Here is a 14,479-nt window from a genome sequence, read left to right as displayed (position 1 = left end):
TCATGTGAGCTCATGGCCAAGTCTAATCAGGACCTCCTTCTCTTTTAACTCATTGTCATGGTCTCATCAGGAAAAACACTTTTTAGTTTGGGGGCACAGTGTCTCCATTCAACTCAAAGTCTTATGTGAGATGTCCTCTTTTAGCTCATGGACAATGTTCCCTCTAAGCTGTGCGTATGTGCGCTTGCCCAGATTCCTCCTGGGTGCCACTCAAAAGAATTTTAGTAACGCACACAGACAGTTCTCACCTATTCAAAATGATTTAAAAAGACACAAGCCACAGCAATTACCTGAAATGTTCTTTCTCTTAAAATAAGCAACTAGTCTTGATATTCTGCTCATTTGCAAGGGTGACTGTAACATCTAAAATCCCTAACAGCAAAATACACACACAAGAGTTTAAACACTAATATGAAAAACTCGCTCCATGAACAGAAGAATCTAACCAAGATATGCCTGCACACATTAAGCAAATAATGTTCCCTCCCCACCCATGACTCCTAAACTTGACTACCACACTTTCACCTTGTGACTCTAACTTCTGCCCCAAGATACTGCTGGACAACCTTGGCACTTCTTCTCTTGGCTCTGCGAAAGGTTAGCAGACGTGTAGCTGCAACCACTTGTTTTATGTCTGTTGTAATACGAATAATGTTACGCGCCAGAATTTCTGCGTCACCCGCCCTATATAATCGAACTACCAGCTGAAATATCAGATACTGACTGTAAGTAAGCAGGCTACTCGGATGTGTAACCTTATCCCATACTTCCTCTTCTTTGTACACATGTCACACAAGTGTTTTGAAAACAGCCCCCTTCAAAGTTAACGCATTATAAACACTCAAATATTAATTTGCCCTTTAAGGATTTTGAGAAGACTAATGTGATGCTCAGCATCTCCTAATTTAGCATTGCCATCATTACCCTATAAGTGGAGAGCAACATTGCAATATAATTTACTTTGCCTACAAGGGATAATGGGTATGGACTATGCCTGGGATTACTCATCCATAGTATCAGGGCACCGGATATTCAGACAGGAGAATGCTTTTCACATAATCTGCATCGTTTCCAAGTGTTCAGAGTTCCCTTGGGCATAGACCTTTACAAATTATAAACTCGCTGCTATACAAAAACGGTTTCACTGAGCACTTGTGTAACCCTACACAATGATATAAGGGTAGGGTATGTTGCAAACAATCTTGTATGCACTGCAAAATAATTGTGTACATGCAGAGTTATGACATTCTTAAAATGCACATAATATGTTGAGGCATTAAATATGACTTGCTTGCATTGTATTGAAGGTCTGCAAATATCCCAGTGGGTGTGTACTGCTACAATCACTCACGTTTTACAGTGCTCTCTCAACTAGTATTGGAGGCTAGCACAGGGGCCGGGGAAGAGTATGGGTTGAACAGCATAGGTCATCACTCCTTGCGTGTGATGAACAAAGCAGCACATTTCAAAAACCAAGGCAGACGTTGCGGCAGTACACTGAAGGAAATGTGTTGCTTGTTTGCTAAAGGATAGGAAATTCTAGTATGTGATATTTCCACATTTGAAAGACGAAAAACACAAAAGATATTTTTTTCAAGCCCTTTTTGTGTTGGCTTTAAAATGCCGAAATATCACATACTGCCCCTGCACGACCAACACGACCCTCTCCTGCTGGTTGTCCTGTTAATCAGGGATTTTAACAACCCCACAAAAACCCTGTTTCACCACCCACAACACTCCCTTCTCAGCATAACACACACTTACTCCCCACACATACGTACACAGACACACACAGACACACACACACATACACACTCACCTGACACTCCTGCAACGACTCCTCTGGGTCTCGCCATGTATGTCAGCCCCTGCGTACACTTGTGTGCGGCAGGGGTGTGACTTTTCGATTTAGAAAGACCGCTCTGTTCGGTCACAGAGCATACTTTCTAAATCAATCTTTTTTTTTCTGGGTGAAGTAAAAACAATTCTTTCACTTAACACCGTCTAGACGGCAGCACCTTCTTTTTCTTTCTATGCTCAGCTTCTGAGGGCTTTTCAATATAACAATGTGTTCTGTGTGTATCGTCTCTAGCATCTCCCTGCATCTTATTTAACTGATAACAAAGAATTACAGAAGAGGGATCCAGAGTTACAGAAGAAGGCACTCAATCAGTTGTATCTCTGATGAATGGAGGCTATCAACTTAAAAGGCATATACATGGGATTTTCTTCAACAGGCCTCCATAATAAACTCCAGTAAGGCTCTTGTTTAAATATGATCTAGGCTGTGGTGCGCAAAGGTGGGCAAAACTATACTTTATTATGTGCCCTGTAATTTCACTCCCTATGTCAGGAGTACAAGAAGGGCTCTAATCAGATGTTCTCCCTACCTGGAGTCAAATGATTTTTGAGGGAGTAAAAAGGTAATTAGCTTTGCCAATAGGTATACTTTCTGTGTATTAAAATGTTTTTCTTTCCCCTTAAAATTTCTGTTGAGTTCGGGCATTAATATTATTAGAGTTCCTTCTGGTCACAAATTAAAAAGAATATCAGTGGAGCTTTGTGGGTTGAAGCAATGATATGTGTAGTACCTTGGGTGGCAGGAAGTTTCAAGTAGTAGGCAGGAACCACTCCAGAGCCAGACATGTACAAAAGGTAAGCTTGCGTTATTGTTCCAGTTACAGGGAGGAAGGGGAGGAAGGTGAGTAAGGAGAGCAGGTAACAAGCTTCTACTCCATCTGGCTCTCCATCTCTTTCCCCACCAACCGGCATCCCTGGAACCTACACACACACACACACACACACACACACACGCACACGCACGCACGCACGCACGCACACACACACACACACGCACACACTCCCCCCCCAACCCCTGATCCGGCGAGGGCACTACAATATGTTCATTGTTTCTCGTTTATTTTATGCACATTTGTTTAGGGAGTAAACATGGATGATGCATATGTCTCTTAGCTGTAAAGCTGGTGTTATCATTACCCACAAAACAACCTAATGTCGATAGTAAGCAGAAGCACAGGAATTTTTGATCATCATATTGTGAGGTTCATTATTTTGATGCAATTATCATCATTACACATTATTAGAAGCATGTTCTCCTGGCCGTTGAATTAGTTCATTAAAGTGTCACTTGAACTCCAATAAGCATGTTTTTTGACACATTGCTTATAATTAAGCAATATAACCCGAGCGGCGGGGGCATTACCGACTCAGGTAATGCCGTGGGGCCGCGAGGGTTATATTGCTATTAGTACCCCAGCCCGCATTATGTGCGTGACCGGGGCACTAAAAGCATTTTTTTCTGTCCCGAAACGCGGTGGCGTTTCCGGACAGAAAAAAAAAAAAAAGAAACGACCAAGAAAATGGCCGCCATGGAAAGGGAAAACGGAGTCCATCTTCCCTTTCCATGGCGGCCATCGGGAGCGGACGCTCTGAGAACACAAGTGTTCCCCGCATGTCCGCTCCCGAAAGAAAAAAAGAAGCAGAAGGTAAGTGGGGTTGGGAGGGAAGGAAAAAAAAACGTACCTGCGTCCCCGGCGAGGGACGAGGGAAGCCTCCAGCCGTGTGGAGGCGCGGAGCGGGAATGGCCCCGCTCCGAGTCTCCACACGGCTGGAGGCTTCCCTCGTCCTTCGCCGGGGAAGCAGGAACAAGCAGGTAAGTGGGAGTAGGGGGGAGGAGGGAGTAAAGGGAGTTTAAAAAAAAAAGCCTTACCTGAGTCCCCGGCGGGGGGCGAAGGCAGGCCTCTCAGCCGCGGGGAGGCTCGGAGCAGGGATGGCCCCGCTTCCAGCCTCCTCATTGGCTGAGGGGCTGCCACGCCCCCTGCCGAGGACAAGGTGGCTGGAATCCCGGCCGAGAATCGAAGGATTCTCGGCCAGGTAAGGACCCGGCGAGAGCCAATCAGAATGCGTGTTGCATTCTGCTTGACTCTCGCCGGGTACTAATTGCCATTAATCCATCGGCAAATGTTGTATTCTTTCTGAATTTAACAGCCACATCAGTTATGACACGAGATATTTGTGTTTTGGAATGCACGTGACAGGAGTGATTTTGCAGTGGCATAAAACATACATTTTTCTATGCATAGAAGTAAGTTTGCAAGGTACTTTGGCAGATGTTGAAGTCTTGGACTGTTTGATGACTTTTCTGTATAATCACATATGACAGATTTTATTTAAGCCTATGTGTGTGGAAAAAGGGTCTTAAGATTTGCAAAGAATTGTAGTGGCTGGGAAAAAGACATTCCTTTCCAAACTGAAGTCTGCAACAGGAGTTCACTAAATATGCATGCTCACAAAGTGGCTTACCTCATTAGTCAGCTGCGCACATAGAAAATAATGTGCGCACAACACCGAAGTAGTTCCGCACATAGAAAAAAAATTATTAGAGGGAACATTGCTCATGGGTATGACTCATCGGGGCCTCCTTCTCATTTAGCTCATTGCCATGGTCTCATCAGGAAGGACCCTTTTTAGTTGGGTGGCACACTCCCCATTCAACTCAAAGTCTTATGTGAGATGTCCTCTTTTAGCTCATGGCCATGACTCACCAGGGCCTCCTTCTCTTTTATCTCATTTTCATGGACTCATCACAAAGGGCCCTTTTAAGTTTGGTGACACAGTAGCCCCATTGAGGTCTTAGTTTTATGTGAGATGTCCTCTTTAGCTCATGGCCATGACTCATCAGGGCCTCCTTCTCTTCTTGCTCATCGTCATGGTCTCATCAGGAAGCCCCCTTTCATTGTAGTGGCACAGTATCAACACTCAAATCAAAGTCTCATGTGCAAGATGCACTTTCAGCTCATTGCTAAATCTAGCCGGGGACTTCTTCTCGTTCCACTCATTGTCATGATCTCATCACCAAGGGCCCTTGCTAGTTTGGTGGAACCACATCCCCACTGAACCCAAAGTCTAATTTGGAAGATACTCTTTTAGCTCATGGCTAGGTCTAATTAGGGACTTCTTCTCTTTCAGCCCATTGTCACAGTCGCATCAGCAAGTGCTCTACTCAGGTTAGGGGCACAGGATTCACATTGAGGTCCCATTTGAGTCTCGTGTTGGAGTCACTCTTTTATGGCAATGACCCCTCCAGGGCTTTGCCTTTTTCTCACTGTCTTTAGATGTGACTGGCGCTGTCATACCCGTACCGATCGCACACCCTCCCAATTCTCCCCATCAGTGACACCACCCCTATGCCGGGCAGGGCTGGCTACACTAGAAGACCTCCCTTTGTTCCTTTCCTTGCGCAGGTGAAGGTCGCAGGGTACCTGACGTGGCGTTTTTTCTTCCCTGCAGTGGCTGCTGCTCAGTCTTTCACCCCGAACATCAAGGCTCTGTGGCAGTTCAGGGCCATGATAAAGTGTGCCATCCCAACCAGTGACCCTCTGCTGGACTACAACGACTATGGCTGTTACTGTGGCAAGGGAGGCAGCGGGACCCCACTGGACACCCTGGACAGGTGAGTGAAACCATCTCTGCTCTGTGGTTCAGTATCCACTTAATCCAGCTGTCCCTCGCCCTGTCCTCTCCCCTGTTCCACCTGCCAGAGTCTCTATTCTTAGTTCATCTCTGTCTTCTGTTTCTCTTCACCACACACACATATGTTCTGCACTGACCTCTGACAGGAGGTGAAAGATTGTTGGAAAAGTCCCATGGGTGGAATCATGCAGGGGTGGACTGGCCTATAGTGAACTCTGGAAAGTTCCCAGTAGGCCTCTACACCCTGGGCCTCTTTTGTGTGGTAACCTATTTTATTTCCAAATTTCCTCAAAGGAAAAGGGTTGGGTTTGCTGAAAATGTGTAATATGGGGCCACTTTGAACATTATTTCCATGGCCTCTTTTGGTTCCCAGTACACCCCTGGAACCTTGAGGTTCAAGAAGTCGAACCAGTTGTATGTTCTTTCATCTCTCCAATGCTTAATGTGGACTCTTTGGTCGAGGCAATTTGCATGTTGCCATATCATCATTTTCTTCTTTTTTTTTTTCGTGGCACCATACCCTCATTCCCCCCACTGTGCCCACCCTCTTCCCCCATCGTCTCAAACCTGCATACCCTTAACGCCCCATGTACACCTATATCTGTTGTGGCAATCAGATTACTACTACCGAACAGTTCACTATAACATTTCTGGAGATTAAACCAGTGCAGACCAGACTAATCCCATCTTCCCCACTTTATTAAATTGTGTGATCCTTGGCAAATCACCCTATATCCTTGTGGCTCAACATCTGTACAACGTACGGGGGCTTTGAAGCAGTTTTAAAGGATTGGTATGATTTGACAGTGGCATAATTGTTTGCTGGGGATTTGACTGTAGTAAATTTTGCGGCGAACCCAATTTTCCCGAGGGCAAAATCATACGAATCCACCCCCAATACATCCCCACCTCCCTCCCGCCCATCTCCCCAGTGCATCCCCACCTCCCCCCTACTTACCTTCCACCGTCCGCTTTACATCTGACCCTACGGCATCAGTTCAGTCCCTGCAACGCGGGTCGGGACTGACGCCGCAGGGTTCCTTACTCTGTTTTCTTTGAGATCTTTTTGTTGTTTTTTTTAAAGTCCCCTGCTTCCAATATCCTGGAAGTGGGAATCACCCTTGCAACCCTTGTTCCCATTGTAGAGAGCAAGTGGAGCGGGGGACCCCCCCCACCTCTGTTCCCCTTGTTCGCTATAACGGAACTGTATGGCCCATTTGACCGAATTTTTGGTTGTTTGATAATTTCGTACAACCTAAATTCGGTCCAATGGGCTGGGCCATACGGTAATAAAAAAAAGAATCGGTCAAATTGGCCAATGCCGTTTTTAATGCTGGCTGTATGCAGCATGTGGACCTTGTAGCATATTCTAGGGACTCGCTGCTCCATGCATCACTGTTCAGCTGCAGCACACATAGACATGTCACATAGACATGTCACACAGACATGTCACATAGACATGTCACATAGACATGGCAGCCACTGTGGTCAACTTGGGAAAGGTCATGAGCTCCGCGTTCAGGGTTAGGATCCTGGGTCCTTAGGCTGAGCGTTTGGGACATATATGATGGCTCGACTTCAGTTTTTAAGTTTTATGTAGCATGTTGATATTTCTATCACTACCACTGTATAGTGCTTTTCAGTGTGAATAAACCAGCCGCAGGCGAGCTATGCTCCGTATTATTTTACTTATGGCTGTGATGAATATATTGGGTTTCCCCTTTAGATTCCTACATGAATCCTTTTGCCTTCAAAATGTGCTCTTTCCAAAGCTATAACCAGCCCCACAGGTGTCGTGTACAGGACACATTCCACCCGTGGTACAACTCCTGGGTGGCTAACTCATCGTGGCCGTTTCCCCGTATTTTTTGCAGCATTCATTTTGGGTGGTGGGAGGGAAGCAAGTTCCTCACCCTTTGCCCAAACCCCCCAAAATTATTAAAAAAAATATACCGTAAACATGCACCTCTCTTTCCCCCCCCCTAAAAATGCCCCTATGAGATAGGTCGGCACTAATTGTTTTAGTGTGTTTGCCATAAACTTTTGCAGGTTGATGCAAACACTCACCCCATGTAACCAGCCTTGGCAGCCTGTAGTCCCCCCAACACCACCAGAACAACTTGGATGTTATCACGGCAACCTCCAGGTGTCACAGGTGTACTGCCCACTTCTAACCAGTGACCGCTAATTGGCTCCTTTTTAGTTTGGGATCTTAGGTGGCACTTTAGCGACACCTAGAAGCTGAAACAATGGCATTGGAGTACAAGAAAGAGGTAGATGAGACCTGCGGAGGGACACACAGCCTGTAGGTGTTGTTTGTTTATTTACCCACCCGTTGACTTCCCAGGGCTATGCTAATCCTGATGGCCATTTCCACCCACTGCCTTCCCCCTACCTAAATGCATCCGCTTGGGATTTATTTAAGCTCCTTTTGTCAAGCAATGAAATCAAACTTGAGCCTGCTGGTGTTTTTTCTAGGCAGTCTGCTGAGAGTTAATGGCTTTATTGCAGCTGTAAATGGCTACTGGCCTAATAACAATGGGCCTCATTACGACCCTGGCGGGTGCGGTATGAACCGCCAGGCCGTCACATTACGAGTGTGCTCGCAGGTGGCAGTATGCACGTCTGGACTGGGCAAAGGTGCATACCGAAACCCGCGAACAGACCAGGATGCTAACAACGGACCCGTCATTAACAGGTCCGTTGTTAGCATCCTCCCCATTCCCATTGAGCCCCCTGGGGGCTCAAATGGGAATGGGGACGTACCGGGTCCCGAAAATGGGATTTACCGGGCCCGCAAATGTCAGAATGGCCCGGTAAATCCCATTTTTCGGGATCCGGACCCGAGTTTGGGGGTTGCCATGCAGCTAAAAATGGCATGGCTACCTCCAAACTCGTAATGAGGCCCAATGTCTTAACCAAGTTTGCCTTCAGACACTTCATTTATATCTCTTTTATGCACTGAAATCCTGTCAAAAACAAGAAATGACAAGGCCAACAGTTTTGGGGTGAGGTATTGGATAAGCATTTGCCAGATACAGACATCATATGCAGAGGTAATCACTCAATTTGTCAACTATTACAATCATATGGGCAGGTAGTCAGGGCTGGTCTTTGCATCAGGCAGCCCAGGCGGCTGCCTGACGTCAGTCAGCCTGTAGGGGGCGCTGCACCAGCAGTCTACAGTGCCAGTGCTAGAATACACATGTAACACGTTAGTTTCCTAACATTATAAAAATGAATGTGCCTTTTCATTTTTATAATGTTAGGAAACGAACGTGTTACACTTGTATTCTACCACTGGCACTGCTGCAGGCTGTGGCCTAGGCCAGGGCAGTTTCTTGTCCATTTGGTGCCCAGGGCGAAACACTAGGAATGCGCCCCCCCACTCCCCATCCCATGCGCCACTCCCACTGCACCCCGCGCTCCACTCCCGCCGCGCACCACTCGCACCGCACCCCACGCACTACTCCCACTGCACTCTGCGTGCCATTCTCAAACTACACCGTTAAAGAACTCCTACCCAAAGTCAAACAGTCCGTCACACAAGGAATGAATTGCCATTTGCAACAGTGGGACACTTTTTCACTGGTGCCCAGGACAATTTTATGCCCCAGTCCCACTTAGGCTGCAGATAATGAGGACTGGACACACCAACCAAGAGACCATGAATATGGCACAGGATGCAGTATATACAACCAACAAAGAACACAAGATGCTGAAGGGGGTTTGGAGGCAACCTAAGCCAAAAGGGGAATGACAAGGAGACACCTGAACCCAATAAACAATCACTTTAACATTCTTTGAATGGGAATCAAGTGTATGCTTTGATACAGTAAAGACTTGACTGTTGTAAGGATACATGGACCAGGATTATTTATTTATTCATGCAATGTTTGTCGGGTACCTGCATATTTATTTATTTATTTACAGGTATCCGACAAACATTGCATAAATAAATAAATTATCCGTCTCCATGTACCCGACAAACATTGCATAAATAAACCGGTTCATAGCTTAAAAGAATATTTGCTCAGCAACACTGGTCAAAACTATTATCCGCATAGTGAAGTAACTCATCACCAGTGCCATGGAAGTGGTTTAAAGTGTAATTGATATATAGTTTGGAAAAGAAGAGACATGAAAGAAATTGCGCTACTTTAATCTATTATTTTGGCCATTTTCTGGGCTTGCAGGGACTCACCATGGGCCCAAACGGGTCTCCGCTTGTACTGTGTCGGGGCCCATGGTGCGTCCCTGCAAGGCACGCCCACTCCCCACAGCCCACTGCACCTCCCCTCCCATCTCAATGCCAGCACGAAACCATTTAGTGACGAATGGGCCACCATTAGCAGTTTCCTGCCGGCATTGTGATGGAAGGGGCTGGTCTTAGCTGCAGGGGGACCTAAAGTGTTTTTATTGGTGTGCTTATGCCCCCCACCCAAAGCGCCATGAAAGTGGTCAGAGGAAGCCTCTGACTTCTGTAATGTCACGTACTTTATACTACGTGACATTACAGTCGGAAGAGGCAGCGCCAGCACCTGACCTGCGGAACTTTCCCCACGTCAATGCGCAGCCCCACAAACTGGGGAATTCCATCCCCTCCAGATGCTCCAGAGACCAAGGCAATTGCCCCTCCGGGGCTATTGCGCCACGGGCAGTTGCCCGCCTCGCCCGGGCCAAGAAACGGGCCTGGCCTCGGCGCTCAGGCAGGGCAGGGCAATTGGCAAATAAATTAGCAAAATGTGTTACTTTATTACCTTCCCCTAGCCCCGGGTGGCGCCGGCGCTGCTGGCGCCAGACAGGCCCATGGGCGCACGTGCGGTGTGCCCTCCTCCAGGCTATGGGCACGCACTGACACTGAAGTGTGGATCGATTGGGGCTGGATGGTGTTGTCGGCCCCGGCCATTACAGAAAAGAGGAGCGAGTGGGTCACTAAATCCTGAATTTGTTCCCATCACAAGCACACACTGCCAAGCAGCAGCAGAATCAGCAAATACAAACAGTTGCTGCATCCTGCCCTCGCTGATTGGCCTTGTTTCAGGAAACCTGGCAGTAACCACAGCCTGCCGAGGCACGCACACTTCTTTCCTCCTGCTCCCATCCTCGCAGGTGAGGCGTATTGCTGCAGAGGCATTTTATTTATTTTAAAATGGTATTGCAGAGATGACTGGGCCATCCAAGAACAGCCTTTGGAGGCCACAAAGCTAGACACTTTTGTCAAGGCTCAAGTAGTCATGAAAAAGGAAGCGAGCACTGGTGGTGAGCTCTCCTCAGATCAAAAGGCCGGTTCTCGGAAGACCTGGGCAGAGTGTCACCGTCAGCAGATCTTAGACAGTTGCACGTTCCAGCAGGGTTGGATTGGTCGGTCCATTGGCCGGGCCAAAATCACTTCGAGGGCGAGTGCCTGGGGGCCAGTACCACGCTTGGGCCGGTTTGGGGGTTACTACGCCCCCTTAGTTTCCGCTCCCGAGCATATTGTTCATCGTTTCCTCTTTCCTGGGCATGCACTGCTGACTTTATTTTAGTGCAAGAGTTTCATACATTTCACTGTTCGCTCAGACTTGTCTTATACTCTTCTTTGTCGTTGTGTTTCTTTTGTTTGGAATAGCAATCACGCTAGTCTAACGAGATAAACAAACACCTACACAAACGCACCTTGTGAATGATGGTGTTAAAGATGGATGCAGGCGCTGGACCAAAAGCTGAGCAAAGTCTGCACAGCAGCTGGCTTGGGAAAGCGACTCAGCAACTACAGTAGAAACCGTCTCCGTGGACGGTTGGTCCGCCTTCCGTATAATGCAAATACCTAGACTTGCAGGATGCATGCTTCACTTTCTTTGTTCCATTGGGGGTGACATGCTGTAACATCAATTCATGGCCTTTAAAATACCCTGCACAGTGTAGCTTCTGATCTCCTTTAACACAAACGCTGGGAAATGGCCATGAATAGCTAACGCCACATTAATCAAAGCCAGGTCTCTAAAGAATGGTTCAAGTGTTGGGGAATCACCTGCTCACACTTTCTGTCGTGTGACCAACCAGTGCGCAAAATATGGTTCAGAGTGTGGGGCTCTTCATGCCACCCATTTGTGCATTTGATACACCAGCAGGTAAACACACCTGGGGAGGACGCTCCTTCTGCATAGTCCATTTCTCTCCCAAGCTCGGGACAATGTGCTTTACTATAATGGAGAATGTGAAAAAGCGCAGGGCTGCAAGGCTGGGGGGTGAGGGTGAAGGGCAAAGCGCACTATGCTTGGGGTACACTGGAGATGCTTCCCCTGCTACCTGCAGTACTCCAAGTCACTTGAAATAAAATGTGTCTATATTTCAAGCAGCACGCGACTAGTTATTTGCAAAAAGTAAACTTAACGAGTCCCAAGAAAAGGTCATCTTCCACCCTTTAAGAATTTTTGTTTTTTTTGTTTTTATGTTGGGATGGTAAACATCATTTTTCTTTGCGATCTTACAGTTTCATGGTGCTGTCGGGAGCTAAAATGCGTGATCACGAAAAAAACATTTAAGAATTTTGAGAGTTCACAAGCATGAGCGAAACAAACCCCAATACTCAAACTGCGATTTCTCTGCCGCGGTAATGCACTGCAGTGTGGTTCAATGTAAAGTCCACATTGGAATGTCATAATTTTAGAAAGCCACCTCTCCAACGTTAACATCGGGAGCTATGTTGAATTGTACATGCACGTTAACTCTCTGCATATGTTTAAAGTAGACTTTACCACTCACATGGAGTAGTGATATTGTTTACGTGTGTCCCTCCTAAATATATTTAACTTCCCGTGAAATATTTGATGCAATACATCTTGCATAAATGCATGTATTTTAATGCTGAGATAGACGGGCTTCTACAGCTATCGGTGGGTCTGTTGCTGGTGCTTGTTCTTGGAGGTTTGAGTAACACTGTTCAAGACCAGTTCATCACCTTTTAAGAGTGGCTAAATGTTTGAGGTCATACGAATGACATTAGTGTAGATCTGAAATTGTTGATTCTCTGACCTGAGTCACAGCAGCAAACTGGTAATTGTTTCTAAAAATGAAGAGCAAAAGCAGACTAACATAACCAGGCCTGTTCGGGTTTGACCCTCTTATTGCTGTTTTCTGAGGTTCATGAAATTCAGCAGATGCCAGAATTGACCATTTTGTTAACTCATAGTCCCCACTCCCGCTCCTCAGCCCATAACACATGCATGAGATCACAGGTCGGGGTAGGGGGCGCCAACGATGCTTCCCACCTGGGGTGCAATCTGTTGTAAGACCGGCCCTGCAGGTAGTATTATTATATCAGGGCCTAGTAAACGCCTATTCCATCCCTGCACAAAAACCCAGACTGTTGATTTTGCTAATGCTTGGTATTTCCTGTCAATGTTTTGGAAAAGTGAAGGAAATAATGATAGAAACTGTCATCACATCAAGCATTCCTCCTACCATTTCCACCTGTCCTGTCTCACAGTGGGACACCGCTGTATCGGTAATTGACTTTATGGAGTTGGCACTTTGACCATTTTGTTAGTTGTTGCCTCTCAGCCCTTCCAATCCTTTACTCGTGAACCTTTACTTTGAGAGCCCCGTCCTCGGTGGCGCAGCTTAGACCAGGCCTGGGAGAGCTATAACCCAGAGTCCAAGCTTCCATGTCACCTATTCCTGAGTGTTGCAAAATCCTCCAGAGAGGGCTGGCCTTAGCGGTGGCACCGTCCTGAGCAGTGAAACAAAAATGTGGGCCCTGAACGCCTCTGGTCAATGCTGGGGGAGGGTGAAATTTTTTTGTAACTCCCTGCTCCCGCGCCACAGCAGGGAGTTAATCACTGGAATAGGGCGCTGAGCAAATGCACCACCGCCCTATTCTAATGAAAACCTCTGCCCACTCCCACGGGGAGGTAACCGCTGTGCATTACGTGAGGATGCGAAAGCCTCAACACCCTCTTGTTACATGCACCCCATTCCCATGCGTGAACGCCCAGCGCCAGCACAAGAGAGGGGTGCATTTAATTTCAATAGGGCGCCTGCTGCGCCTTCTCCCACCACACCAGCTTGAAAGACTCCCCCGAGCTGGCATGCTGGGTGGCTAATGGTGGCCGGGGGGTCGCCCGGTCAGCCCTGTCCTAAGGCTGGCCCTTTCCCCAGAACCTGCTAACGCAGGCACTCTTGTAGCACTTACCTCAAATATATTGACTGCAGTTCAGACAGAAAACCGAAGAAAGAAAAAAACAGATGCATTCAAATCTGATAAACCTACTATGATGACATTCCATTCTTGTCCTACAAAGATCATCAAAGAGAAAGGTCATCAAAGTTCCTTTAAAAAAAACACTTAAATTGGATAAATGAGAAGAAGGTGCTGGAAGTGAAGTGGATGGAGACTCCATTTAGAGAAAAAAAACAAAGTGTCAAAGAAATCACCAAGAAATTCTCATTTTCAGAGAGTTCTTCAGACTTTCCAAATGAAATAATCACACATTCGGCACTCATGCACACTCTTTATGCTCATGTTTTCTCAAATAACCACATCTGAGTGTAAGTAACAGTTAAGAGTCCGGCGGTAGCCGTGCTGGTAAAACCGGCAGGATGCTGCCGCCCCCATAGGGATTTGCCGGTGGATTTGCTGGAATTACCAGGGCATTACAGCCCCAGTGATCCGGTAATTCCAGAGCCGGCATTCTGTAAATCCCCATTCCCGTAAGGTCAAACACGTAATTCAGCGGTGCAGTAAAAGCAAAGTTTATCCGTAAAAAAAAAGTGGCTGCAAAATAACTACTGCCAGTTTTTTACGGCAACACTGAACTTGTAATGAGGCTCGTTGTACTTTATTCTGTTCTGGCCTGTCTCTTTCTCTCACTCTCTTTTCATTCCATCTTCCTCGCACCCGTCTCTGTTAGACGCAGTATACATCTGTCGCTTGCAGGCGAGCACGCCCTACTGGTGCCAGTGGGACGGAACCCACTAGCATGGAATGTCTCTAGGGTTACTG

The 14,479-nt window shown here is 46.9% G+C and overlaps 1 protein-coding gene across 1 annotated transcript in view; it reads left to right on the top strand.

Moving 5' to 3' along the window:
- The first annotated feature begins 5,318 nt into the window (after window positions 1–5,318).
- LOC138493350 (phospholipase A2-like) overlaps window positions 5,319–14,479 on the top strand; it is a 36,350-nt gene continuing 27,189 nt past the window's right edge. Inside the window, exon 1 of the mRNA XM_069620406.1 lies at window positions 5,319–5,473. Coding sequence (XP_069476507.1) covers window positions 5,367–5,473 — 107 coding nt within the window. The 5' untranslated portion in view covers window positions 5,319–5,366. The remainder of the gene's footprint in view (window positions 5,474–14,479) is intronic.

This window comes from Ambystoma mexicanum, chromosome 10 (genome assembly GCF_040938575.1).
Source record: "Ambystoma mexicanum isolate Mex_15411 chromosome 10, UKY_AmexF1_1, whole genome shotgun sequence".
NCBI classification, from domain to species: domain Eukaryota; kingdom Metazoa; phylum Chordata; class Amphibia; order Caudata; family Ambystomatidae; genus Ambystoma; species Ambystoma mexicanum.
This window is presented reverse-complemented; position numbering and strand designations above follow the sequence as displayed.